This window comes from Pteronotus mesoamericanus, unplaced genomic scaffold (genome assembly GCF_021234165.1).
Source record: "Pteronotus mesoamericanus isolate MK-2021 breed Mesoamerican mustached bat unplaced genomic scaffold, CSHL_Meso_final scaffold_54, whole genome shotgun sequence".
Lineage (NCBI taxonomy): Eukaryota > Metazoa > Chordata > Mammalia > Chiroptera > Mormoopidae > Pteronotus > Pteronotus mesoamericanus.
Window position 1 is genome coordinate 21065234 of NW_026555321.1, and position 13955 is coordinate 21079188.

Below are 13955 nucleotides of genomic sequence, written 5' to 3' on the forward strand. Positions count from 1 at the left end.
AATGGAGGAATAAGCTCTTTTCCAAACTTCGAAGGCCTGTGTTGTTAGTTGATATGTAAACTCTCCTGTTTCTCTCTTTTCTCATTATTTTCCTGGAGGGCATCTCTATGGTATGTTGGCCACCAGGCTAATCACATTTCCCCTGTCCTAGGGAGATGAGAGCCATTGTTCTGTTTTGTTCAAGCTCTACTGTTGGCCTGAATCATTGACTATCTTCATTTTTGCCTCACAAAATATTTTAAAGTTTGACTCAAATACAGTTGACTCTCACTATTCATGGTAGTTGAGTTCTGTAAAGTTGTCCCAAATACTTAATTAGTGAATACTGAACCATTGCTCCTAGGGGAAATACAGGGTTAGATTCCTTGGAGCCTCTGGTCGTATTTTTATCAACTGATCAATACATAACCTTGTTTTATGTGTTTCTGTTTAATGATACCTTATTTAGTATGTATTGTTGATTCATTAACTTTGATCTCCAAGCCAATAACACTATAACTCATGCCTGAGCAAAACTTATCTAAGACACATATTTTAGCTGTAAGACCAATCTCTGTCTTCTTGCACTTAGGAACACTAGACAGCACTTTAGTACTATGCTTGGGGACCATTTCAAAGAGACATCAAGAAAAAGCACAGAAATGCTGAAAACATGGCACTAAAGAGCCTGGAGAATGAACACTTGTTCACAGTATGAGATCTGAAACAAGACGACGGCATTGCCTTGTTTGACCTCAGCTGGGAACATGGCACATTGAACAACTGAAACTTTTTACCACTCTGTACATGTCTGCAAATGATTGCCAAAGGACCATAAGTACTGATTTGAGGATTACAAATAAATTTTAGGGATGTTAACTCTTTGCTTGTTATCATTTGAACATCTTTTTCTAGTTATTTGTATTTTTATTTAATTCTATTTTTTACTGTGTAGTTTTTTATGAAATAGAGTTTATCTTTTTCCTTATTGCTTTAAACTTTGATTTTGAGTTAGCAAAGCTTCTCTACTCTCAAGTAATAGAAGAATTTACCCTTTTTTTTTTTTAACCTAATACTTGTATGCTTTATCATTTTACATTTACACATCTGGTCCATTCCCATTAAGATGGAGGTGTAGGCAAACATGGCTTGCCTCCTCACACAATCACAACAAAAATTACAACTAGACCACAAAACAACTATCACCCATAATCATAAGAAAAATTGAGCTATATGGAAGTCCAGCGAGCAAAGAATTAAAAAGTCACTCATCTCAATGGGTAGGAGGGGTGGAGAGAGACAGGGAGAAGCACAGCAACTTGGAACGGGCAGTCTACATCCATGTGGAGTGGATAAAAATCAGGAGGGATACCTCAGGAGCGAGGGATACATCAGGAGTGAGGGATTCCAGACCCACACCAGAGCACCCAGGCCAGGGTTCAAGTGCTAGGAAGATAAACTCCTGGCTATAAAATCAGTAGAGGTTGGGGCGGCAAAAGAAACTGCAGGATTCTCAGAAGTCTCCCCTTAAAGGGCCCACAACAGACTTAGGACTTACACAGACTCACTCCCTCTGGGCTCCAGCATGGGTACAGCAGCTGGAAGGGTACCAGTGGCATACAGGAAGAAACTGAAGTATCTAATATCAGGGCAAGTGCCAGGGGACAGCTTCCTCCTGGACAAAACTCGAGGCCAAGCAGTAGCATTGTCCCTAACTCTTTCCCAGGTCTCCCACACACAGCCACAGAGCAGCAACACCATATCTGAGATTCCATTAACCTGGTTCGCACAGGTTGCCCCACCCAGGCGATTACCTAAGGCTCCACCCCATCCAACTTATCAGTGTGATTTTCTCCAGTAAGCCACACAACTAAGACATGGAGTCAAAGCAGCTCTACCTAATACATACAAACACACACAGGGAGGCTGCCAAATGAGGAGACAAAGAAATATGGCTCAAATTAAAGATTGGAACAAAACTCCATAAAAAGAACTAAACAAAATGGAAATAAGCAATCTAACAGATGCAGAGTTCAAAATACTGGTTATTAGGATGCTCAAGGAATTCATTGGGTACTTCAATATTGTAAAAAAGACAGGCAGCAGAAATTAAGGTTACACTAAGTGAATAAAGAAAAATTTACAGGGAACCAACAGAGTGGATGAAGCTAAGAATCAAATCAATGACTTGGAACATAAAGAAGAAAAAAACATACAATCAGAACAGCAGGGAGAAAAAAGAATCCACAAAAACATGGATAAGCTAAGGAGCCTTGGGGCAACTTCAAGTGCACCAACGTTAGGATAATAAGGGTGCCAGAAGGAGAAGAGAAAGAGCAAGAAATTGAAAACTTACTTGAAAAAATAATGTAAGAAAACTTCCCTAATTTGGTGAAGGAAATAGACATACAAGTCCAGGAAACACAGAGAACCTCAAACAAGATGGACCCAAAGAGGACCATACCAAGACATATCATAATTAAAATGCCAAAGGTTAAAGATAAAGAGAGAATCTTAAAAGCAACAAGAAAAAAGCAGAGGGTTCCCTACAAAGAAATTCTAAGACTATCAGCTGATTTCTCAAAAGAAAATTTGCAGGCTACAAGGGACTAGCAAGAAGTATTCAAAGTGATGAGAAGCAAGGACGTACAATCTAGATTACTCCATTCAGCAAAGCTATCATTTAGAATTGAAGGGCAGATAAAGTGATTCCCAGATAACGTAAAGCTTAAAGGGGTTCATCATCACCAAGCCATTATTATATGAAATGTTAAAGGTACTTATTTAAGAAAAAGAAGATGATCAAAAGTATGAACATTAAAATGGCAATAAATTCACAACTATCAACAGTTGAACCTAAAAAACAAACTAAGCAAACAAGCAAAACAGAAACAGAATCATAGAAATGGAGATCATTTGGAGTGTTAGCAGTAGGTAGGGGGAAGGGGAAGAATGGAAAAGATTGCGGAATTAAGAAGTACAAATTGGTAGGTACAGATCAGATAAGGGGATATTAAGAACAGGATAGGAAGTGGAGTTGCTAAAGAACTTACATGCATGACCCATGGACATGAACTAAGGGGATAGGATTGTTGGAGGGAATGGGGGTTACTGCGTGGAGGGGGCAAAGGGGGGGAAATTGGGACAACTATAATAGCATAATCAATAAAATACATTAAAAAAAGAAACTATTGGAGTATTTTAAGCTTAAGCATGTCATCGTCTGGTTATATTTGGTTGCTGAGCAGAGAATGGATTGTAGAGAAGCAAGAAGAGTTTTGACAGCTCAGAGAGGAATGGACAATAATCTGAACAACATAGCCCCTGTGCTAAGGTGCAGCAGCCTTGGTGGCAAGACACAGATGTGTTCGAGAGAGATTGAGCAGGTATTTCTCAATTTTAGTGATTGATTGGACTAAACAATCAGTAAAATTGAGAGGCCAAATTCAGTGATTGATTAGCCTTAAGTTCAAGGAGAAAGAGTGAGGAATGACTCAGGTTTCTACAGTGTGGATCTCATATGATGTCAGTTACAAAAACAAAGTGCGTCTGTTCAGCCCCAGGTGACTCGAAAAGGCTAATTGACAGTGAACAAAGCATCATCCAGAGAACATATTTGTTTATTTATAAAGCTTCGCTTCATCTAGATGAAGATAAGAGAGGTGAGCCAGAAAACATGAGTAATTCAGCAGGGCCGCTTCACTTTTTTGAACAAAGAGTGACAGGCTGAATCACATCCAAGCAGAAACAAGCTTGTCCCCCTCCCACTCCAGCCTCCTGTCTTTGCAGCATCCTTTCAGCGCAATCATTTGTTTAAAGGTGACAGGATGAAACGGTGATTGCTTAAGGTCCCTAGGCTGAAATTCTTTTAACTTGACGGAGATAAACACCACAATCAGAATTAGAGTCCTTTGCCAGAAATCACAGTGTCAGGATCCACATTCTGTGAATGGCTGGTAAATATCCATTGTTGTTACAGCCAAAGTTTCAGACAGACCTATTGCCACTTCCAGGCTCTTTGAAAGGAGGGGCAAAATAATCAAAGGATGTGAGCAGACAGTTTGCACAGAAGAAACCAAATATTAGGAATTTTATTTTTTTTTGGGGGGGGCAGAGTTTCAATCTCACTAGTAAACAAAGAACATTATTTTAAAATAAACACAGAGGTTCCATGTCTTACCTATCAGATAAAATGATAAAATTTAATAATGCTGAGGCTGTGGTTTTTATAAACTATACATTTATACATTTTTTATTACAATGTACATTTTTACACTATCTTTGCTGGGCAGTCTGACAGCAGGTAATGAGACCATGAAATGATCAAAAAATAAAATAAGTAAATAAATGTCTGGTCCATTTGGAACTTGGTAGTGTGTGGTATTTGGAATGAGCACAATTACCTTTTTTCGTATTACTCTGCCATTCTCTCAATATCTATTTGAAAGTTCATCCTTTTTCCCACTAATTTGAGATGCTGCTTCAATCATATTCTAAATTTACATATCAAATTGGGTCTATTCATGTGTCAATAAATTGTTTTAATTATAGAGGCTTTAGAGTATGTTATGTCTGGCAGGGCTGGCCATTTTTTCCTTCCCTAACCCCACCAGTTGGGAGATTTTTTGCTTTTGTTTTCCAGGATTTTCCTAACTATTCTTTCATAAATTCATAGAGATATGAACTTACCATGTCAAGTCAATTTGCATATCAACTATCAGTGCTTTTCTTTTAACTTGCTACATGGACATGTTTAATTGGAACATTTTCAGTGGTCCGCAAAGGAGAAGTTGCCTCCTGAGTCTGGAATGGACAGAACTCTCCCGTTTAAGGAAACGGGAGAGGCTGGGTTCTCTTAGGCTCGCTCTCTTTAGGGGATGGGCAGTTCAGGTTTCTTGCTCCCCCTTGTTTTTCCTGAGCTAATAATCAGTGAGTTCTGCAGCCATGGTCCTGACTCTGCATGTTTAGTCAAGTGTTTTCATCATTTTCCTCTTTCTTTCTACTTTTATTCAGCCTTTTGACTGTAAAACTCTATACTTTCTGAGAATTTCACTCCAGAAATTAATTGTCATCCTTGGAGCTCCTAAATTATTTCCTGAGGCACCAGATACAATTAATGTTTCCGACTATACAGTTAAAAAGAGGCTTTCGATGGAATTTCATTGTGGCTCTCCAACCATCCAAAGCAGCACAATTGACCTAAAAGACTCAGCCGAAAAAGCATCATTATAACAGTAAGTGAGTTCAGTTAGGTCACAAAATGAATATATAAAAACTCAGTCATTTTCATGTAGAGGCAATTAGAAAATATAATGGGAACACAAATTTCATCACAGCGACAAAAGGAATAAATATAAAATGCTTAGAAATTAACTCAACCAGACCCTGTAACTTAAATGAAGGAAAAACACTGCAAAACTCCACAGAAAGGCCTAAATAAACATTAGTTTTTAACAAATACTAGGGCCACATAGTGCTTGTAGTTAGGATAGTCCTGTGTAACCCAGATGATCCCAAATGTCTCAGATTTATGGGCTCAGTCATTTCTTGATATGTGAATAGAATGGCTCTATCTAGTCCATGCCTTGTGGGAAGTCTAAGAGTTTCTTGAAAATCTCTAAGGACTTCCAGAGAAGATTGAGGAGCATGTGTTTCCCCTTGATCAATATAAACTGCAGCTATTTCTCTGCTCTCCTGTTACTTGATCATTCCTTTTTTCTTTCATTCATTTATTTATTCACTGTACATTTGTTGAATACTTAACCATGCCCTAAGCCCTCCACAGATGTCCATTACCACCGCTTATGGCTCCAGTGGTTCCTACCTCTGTTCTGGTCACCCTTCTCTTGGGTCATAGTGTCTTCTCTTTCACTGCCAGCTGAGCACCACCAATACAGGGCTATTTTGTACAAGACTTTTGCTGAGGTTTTGAGGATACTAGTGTTAGCTAAGCATTGTGGGGGAGAAGGAAGAAAGATGTGATATATAAATACAAAAAGCATAAAAAAGAAGCAATGAAAAATTAAATATTACACATCTAAAAGTTTGCAGCTCATCTCCTGTGGAGAATTTCTCGCTTGATCCTTTATTCTTAGCTCCCACCTGCTGCTGTCTTTTGGAATTGCTTCTTTTTTTGTCTGTCTCTTAACATCTTTCATTTATCATCTCAGCCTTCCTGACTTCTGGATCACTTAACTCCTCATTCTGGGCCTTTGGAAACTCAAACCTCCCATTATTTTATAATGGAGAGGAACTTAACTATTTCTTTCTCTTGCTCTTACTCATCCAGATGACCCTGGGGAGAGGGGGCTGCAATTTTCCTAACCAAACAAGTCATTGAGCTATTCCCCACCCCCTCTAAAAAAAAAGAGCACTTCTCACTGTCTGAGAATTCTTTTGATCTCTAGAGCTACAATCTAAAACATCATTTATTGTTCTCTTCATCGCACTTGGATTTTGAAGCGATCAGTTGTCTCCTAAATTAATAAAGCAAGTAAAAGATAATTTCAACTATAATCCCAATGATTATTCTTCTGGAATTTAGTAAAATGATTTTGAATTTAATCTGGAGGGATAAACAAGTTCAAAGAACTAGACAAACCTTTAAAAGAAGAGTAAAAACAAAGGACGTTCTGCCAAAAGTAATTTAAACAACATTTATTGTTAAACCAGAATAATGAGCAAACAAAAAAGTAAAACATGATACAAAGTCCAGAAACAAATCTAAAACAAGTAAAAGTATACCAGAATAAAGTACAGACAACTATTTATGTAATCCTAGACTGAGGATTCCTAACCATAGTAGAGAGAGAGAGAGAGAGAGAGAACGGTTCTTACAATAAATAAATAAGGGGAAAAAAACCAATGTGCTTTACAACATGAATGAACCCTGAAATCAGTCTGTGAAGTGAAAGAATCAGACAGAACAGGCCATGTATTATATGATTCCATTTATGTGAAATGCACAGAACAGGCAAATTCATAGTATATTAGTGGTTGCCAGGGAATGGGGGAGGGAATGATGGGAAATGACTGTTAGTGAACATGGGAGTTTCTTTTTAGAGGGATAAAAATATTTTGTAATTAGGTACCAGTGATGGTCACACAACTTTTGAATACACTGACAACTGAATTCTATACTTTAAAGGCTGAATTTTAAGATATGTGAATAAGATCTCAAATAAAATTTTTTCCGGACAAATGAATTCTTAATTGGGTGTCATGGAAAAAAAAAAATCTAGCATGCCAGCAGAGAATGGTTAAAGACTGTGTTAAAGAAAAAAGTATTTGTCCTTGAAAGTAAAATAGAAACAAAGGAATGAATTTTTAAAAAATGAATTCAGTGACACTTGTTAAAGATGGTAAGGCAGACTTTGTTCTGGACCATCAGAGTAGTATAGGGACCACTACAATGGGATTTTACAGTGCGAGAGAGAGGCTGGGCTCAAACCCTAATATAGTGGGGCAAGTAAAAAAGGAATAGGCTTGGGGGTCATTAGATGGAAAATTACTAAGAAGAAACACCAAAGCATTCTGGATCACCTGACCCGTCAGGCTTCTCAGTGTAGACAGGCCAGGGCAATCGTCACCTCCAGGTGGTGGAGGATGCGGGCCCTGATCATATATTGAGGGTAATTAGATTTAGATCGTGGGGGGAGGGGCGGTGGTAGCAGTTCTGGTTGTGCTGACTTAGCAGGGTTCTTGCTAGTACTACGTTTGACAAGGAAGTGCATGAAGGGCCTAACAGGGTGGGTCAGGAGCCTGACTAAAGAATCTTTGTCAAATGTGAATTTAAAAAATTTTTAAAGACAAATGACTAGCAAACACATAAAATGCAAACTAAAGCAATAAGATGGAACATTTGCCTATTTACTTGGCCAAGTGGGAAAGAAATTATAAATCTTCATCATTGGGTAGGTTGTAGTCTAATAGATATTCTCATATGCTGGTATTGATGAAAGTCTATTTGGCAATATAGTTCAAAAGCCATAAATTGTGTCCTTGTGATTCCATTTCTAGGAATTTAACTTAATACTGTGTGTCGTTTAAAATAAAGTAGTAAGATAATCGTTACAGCACAAGACATTTCTGCTGCTAGGGAGAAAATTAGAAGGTATAATACGTAAAATGAGACAGGCCAGTAGAAATGCATACTTGAAAGCCTGGAGAAATAGGTAATTTGTATTTTCTTACATATTCTTATCTATATTTTCTGTTTAGCTATATTTTCCAAATATTCTCTATTAGAGGTATCTTTTATAACAGAAAGCACTAGGAAAGTTCTTTAATAGAATAGAATTTCAAGTGTGGTGAAGCTTTTTGGGGTGTTTGTTTGGTGAGCACCAGAGTAGAAATGAGAGTAGAAATTTCTTGTTTCTCTTGTTTCAAGATTAGAGATTCAGGGGAGACTAACTGGAAGCCTCGAAAGTTCCAAAGCCAGATTCTTACTCCCCAGTTACCCGTATATGTTTCCTTCAATGGCATGCATAGTTTCAGGTTTGGCCAATTTGATTAATTGGTAGTTTTATAACATACAGTGTTGTAAATTAAACTCTGGTGTATCCATTCCAAGAATTTTCCTTTTCAGAGTCAGGTGTTTTAGCCTTTACAACTAGGATCGTGTTAAGTGGAGTTTTTCCTGATTATTGACTTGAATTATATTCCCCAGATGTAATAATTTTCTTCTCCCAATTTCCTAGACAGAATCATGAATAAACTGGAGGATAAGAAGGACCAGATGATACCATGAAGAGAAGTTTACAGGCCCTCTATTGCCAACTGTTAAGTAAGTTGATGCCACATTTCTTCTTTCCTAGACTATACCAATGTTATTGTTTGTCCAGTGCCAGAAACTTACACCCTTTCTGGAGGAAGCCCAGGGTTTGGTCAGTGAGAGAGGACAGTAAATTTTCCCCTCTGCTTTATCTAGGTACTTAAAGTATCAAGCACTAAGTTATTCTGTTGCCTTAGGTATCAGTTAAAATGTAGACTCTGTTATAATAATTCTAAATTGACATGTCACACATAGTTAATTCAAGAATGAGTATCAAAAACATTATTGCTCTTGTTCTTGTGATAAAGGGTGTTCCAGTATGACTCTCCGTAAATTTCACATGGGGAAGGAATGATAGGCTATGTTTCATGGATTTTGTGTCATGTAACCTGTTACACTTAGTGTGTGTTCAGCCTTTGGCTTGGAATGTTTTGCATAGTTATATATGGTTTAAATAATGAGTGTTGAAAATGTAATCTCTTTAAGTTTGGTGATAGAATGAAGAGTGTTCAGTTATGATGTTCTGCATGTTACTCATGAGTTTTGTGGATTGTACTACAAAGTGCCAGTTGCCACTTAGTGCCTGTATGGCCTTTGAGTTTGGAATTCTTAATGAATGAATATAAAAACCAGTACCAGTTGGCAGGTTTGATGTTCACATTGACCCACTTGTGACAACAGGCATTTCCTACTCCAGGTCAAACAAAAGCCATTGAGTTAGGAGAATTTGGAGTTCATTGTGTTTGTCTGGTTCTTGCCAAGGTAAATAGAGGACCTATCTTTCCTAGGCTGAGTGGCTCCTTATTAACTTTTGCCAAGAAAATAGCATGAAGGAGATTGAGATGCAAATCACCAGTCGGCCCTTAGAATTCAGCAATTCAGGTTATGTTGCACCCCCAGCTCACAGCACTTTATCTACAGACAGCATTCTGGTTGGTATTTTAATTGACTCATTTCTGCTACTGAATTACAATCCCTGAAACACCGATCACGTCAGCCTATTTCAGTCTGGTGGAGCGTTGCCAAGAATTATAGCAACTCTCGTGTTCTTTCTCCGTGTATTCAGTAGGACTTTGGGTTTGTTGTTGCTGCTTTAAAAAAAAATGAAAAGCTTTCTTGTTAAAGAAAAGGCTTTACAGATTGAAGAAGCAATGTCATCAAGAAATGATTAACTCTGCCTTGATGGGAGAGGGGACACTTGAAGGTTAAATAAGATCACACACACACATACATCCTCTCAAGAAGAGGAGGCAGGCTTTGCAGGCAGAAGAACATGGAAATGAAAAAGAGCATAGTCGACTTGGGACGCAGCAACATGTTTGAGTTCACCATGCTGATTATATGCCCCAAAGTTTACATAATGTTATTTAAAAGGCATCAGGTAAGTGTTCTATGTTTCAGAGCCAAGTCTTATTGTATAACAAGGCCCTTCCAAGATGGAGCATATGTGAAAGCTGAAGGGGTTGTCTTCAAAGATTACCTGGAGAGCTACAGAAATCTGCTTTGTCTTAACACTTTCATTGCAAGCTTGCCAAAGTAGGTGGTTTCCTACTGGTTAGGAGGAAGGTAGATAGTGGCCTTCAATAAACCGCTCTGATTACTAGATAGCCTGTTGTGGGCTAGAGCCCAGCTCTGTACAGAACTGGGAGAGTGGAACACTTGGGCACTAGATTCAATTTGGCTGACTTCAGAGCATGGTTTTCACAAGTTCGTTAAGATGAAGGACTGTTATTTGTAGCCTTATTTTTCCTTGTGAGAGGAATTGGATATTTAGAAAAATTCTAGAGAATTTAAAGTCTGGCATGCATAACCCATACATACACGTACAGTAGCTCATATATGCCATTGGTGAGCCAATTAACAAGTAATGCCTGGATTAACATTGTTCACAAAGAAAATGTTTTTCAGTGTCTACAGTGTGGTGATTGCTGGGGGAAGGGGCAGTATAAGGGGACTAAATGGTAATGGAAAAAATACAATAAATATTAAAGGAAAAAGTATAAAATAGGCTTGAGAACTACAGAGTCAACATGAACTTAATATGTGACTTAATATAATTCAGCTAACTGATGTTTTTAATTTTCAGGGGTGAAAAACCATGGTAGAGAGGTTTGTCTTGTGTTGCATAACAAACTACCTCAAAGCTTTGTAACTTAAAGTAAAACAGTCATTTATTTTGCTCATGAATCTGCAGTTTGGGCAGGGGTTGGCAGAGACTCCAGTTTCTGGGATCTGGGCCGGAATCACTCCAGCAGCCGGAGGCTGGAACAGCTGGGGCTGGCCCAACATCTTTTTTCCCTGAGGCCCTTTCACATGACACAGTAGGGCTTCCTCACAGCATAGCAGCTTCAGGGCACTCAGACTTCTACATGGCAACTCACAGCTATAAGGCCAAGGCAAACCTATAAAGCTTCTTATGAGTCAGGCTTAGAAATCCCAGAACAGCACTTCAGCCACATTGTGTTGGCCAAGAAAGTCACTAAGACCAACCCTGATTCAAGGGGAGCAAGATTGGACCCCACTTCTCAAAGGGGAAAGTAGGAGAATTTGTAGTCATCTTTGGTCAACCACAGAGGGTGTCTGTTAAAAACAAATAAGCAATTACTAGTTCATGAGTCATTATAATCATCAGAGAATCCACTTCCTCTTGAATAACTGTTGTGTTCACAGACATCTGCTGGTCATTTTATCTGCATTATCTCATTTATTTTAGAGGTACATGTTTCAAAATGAAGAAGTGTTTCCTGTGAGTAAGCTAAGGACCGGCCTATGATTACCAGGTAGTGAGTGATGGAGTTGGGATTCACACCCAGGACTCTCTGACCTGCTTGTTAATGCCCATTTTTTTCATCCTGCCTGGCACTTCCACCACGCACAGGAGAAATCAGCAATGTGGTCCCTTTGCTGTCCCTATGGCTAGACAAGGGCGGGTCTAGCCCATGATAAGTAAAGCATGCATCTTATTAGTTATGCCAGATGAGGCTTAAACAAAAAAAAAATCCAGCTCCCTCTGGATCACTGAATCCCAATCAGCAGTCATTGGGGCTTGTGTGTGTGCCTAATAGGGGCTGAGGGATGCAGTCTTTGGCAGGCAGGCCAATTGAGATTTTAATATTTTATTCTTATTACAACTGACTGTCTCTGCCTTTGTTTTCCTCCTTGGGCTCCATTGCACACTGCAGTGCTGCTGTTTCATCCTGCTGGCTTTAGCCCTTTGGGAAGGTTTATCATGTTTTATATTATGCCTTGAAACAACCGAAAACTTGAGGATAAGGATGATGATGACAGCCTTGATGGCCATGTAAAAACCAAATGCTGCTCTCAGTTTTCTTTTGTAGACCTAAGTAATAAAGTAGATGTGAAGCTAGTGCTAAGAACACCTGGGTTTTTGAGCAGCAGACCAGGGTGTGAATCCTAGCCCTACCACTTAGTAGGTAGCTCATATTCGGTAAGTTACTTAACGTCACGTGCCTCATATGTCAAATGGGATATGACCACCCACTGCATAAGATGGTACTGAGATAACATGGCATAGAGAAGACCTACAATCAATGCCAGTTCCTTTCTTGGGTCTTCTCTCTGGAAGAGACAGGTACAGCCTAACCAGAAGCTGCATTATAACTAATTTTTGCATGGGACTTTTTGGTTCACCAGACATTTTCATAGAATTTGATCCTCATGCCTTACAAGGCAAGCGGGACATTAATTATCATTGATCCCATTCTACAAAGGAGGGAGTTGACATAATCAAGGCTGCCTTTCCCGGGCTACATCACAATTTTTTTTTTTTAAGTAGTAGCAGAAAGTAAGGCGCATCATCATCACCAACATTTAAGAACATGACCTGCTGGGAAGGCACTGAGTCCCACGTTAGCAGACTTGGTCTTTGCCTGGGTGCTGCGTACTGGAAATTCTTTATGTTACTTCATCGTAAAGAAGACTAAGACAATTATTATGAGCTTATGAAAATAAGATGTTTTTATATACCAATACTTATTAAAATCAAAGTTGTTGGGGTACTTACTCAGAATCAAGGAGTGATGGAGTGAGTAGGTTTAGTAAGTTAAGTACACCCAGGCAGTGGTATTTCTTAAATCATGCTCTGTATTCTTATTGGTACATCTTGCTTGCTTTTGCATCCTCTGCACATACTGGACTGTGTTAACCACACAGAGTAACCTTTTGCTCAACCCAGAGAACTTTCCGCAGGCTCCTGTCTTACTCAGGAGGAGGAAGAGAAAGAGAACTACTGGTGTGGATTTGGGCCCCTAACCTGCAGACTTTAGAAGGAAAGGGATGCTAACTTTTCTGCTCTCTTTACTGGGGACATGGGAATTGTGCGTTGGTCTCAGACTTGATTTATGCACACACATACCCCAAAATCCATATTACCCTCTTCTCTAGACTCTCCCAGGCATGAGAAGCAAGTTGGGTGTGAGTTGTTTTTTGATGGGATGATTTGCCTCTCTCATCTGACCTCTGGAGCTGAGCAGATGCCCCTAAAATTCTTCAAAATGAGTGGACTGTCTTTGGTGCCTTTTCAATTCTATCCCATCTCACCAACCAGCTACCTAGTGACAAGTCTTCTCTCCTGTCACTTCTTAAACTAAAAATATCCATATAAGTAATACCTTCCACAGCAGTTTAACATTTTCTCTCTCTTTTCCCCTCTACCCATCTTCAGACCCAAGGTCTCCACCAGAGTACCTCTCCAGGCCAGTTGTCCTACCGCAGTCTATGATCTGAAGTTCTCGTGGGTTCCATTAAATGTAAAGCAATCTAACCAATCAATGTGAAGGTGCACTTTATTGGTTAAGGAGAGTTAAGGAGCTTCTCCGTAACTCAGAGAAATTTGCATTTTTAAAGAAATTAAATTTACCTTAAAGCACACACAATATTTTGGTGTCATTTTAAACATTGTTGAGTAGAGCAGTTTAAACAGGTAAGCTTCCCAAGGCCTGTCTGGATCTCCTTGAGTCAATGGTCTGGAATCTTCATATCATTTCTCTTTCTGACTCATTCCTTTCCTCTTTGATCAGCTAAAACCAGAACCGATCTTCTTATGCCTTATCTGTACCCTATTATCATCACCAACCACCCAGATTTCCAGCCCTAAACACCCGAAGTCATACTTGACTTGTCCTCTGGCCCACCTGGAGTGCATTTGGATACCAGCTCCCATGGACTCTAATATGTTGTGAAT

At 39.1% G+C, this 13955-nt stretch overlaps 1 protein-coding gene and 1 pseudogene across 2 annotated transcripts in view; both read left to right on the top strand.

Annotated features, from left to right (window-relative positions):
* TMEM108 (transmembrane protein 108) overlaps window positions 1-13955 on the top strand; it is a 281913-nt gene that overhangs the window by 136116 nt on the left and 131842 nt on the right. The window contains exon 2 of one of the 2 annotated variants that reach the window (XM_054594985.1): window positions 8679-8764. In XM_054594985.1, the coding sequence (XP_054450960.1) occupies window positions 8725-8764 (40 nt within the window). In that variant the 5' untranslated portion in view covers window positions 8679-8724. The remainder of the gene's footprint in view (window positions 1-8678; window positions 8765-13955) is intronic. The other variant, XM_054594986.1, reaches the window with a different exon arrangement.
* LOC129088446 (serine/arginine-rich splicing factor 11-like) overlaps window positions 10026-13955 on the top strand; it is an 85826-nt pseudogene continuing 81896 nt past the window's right edge.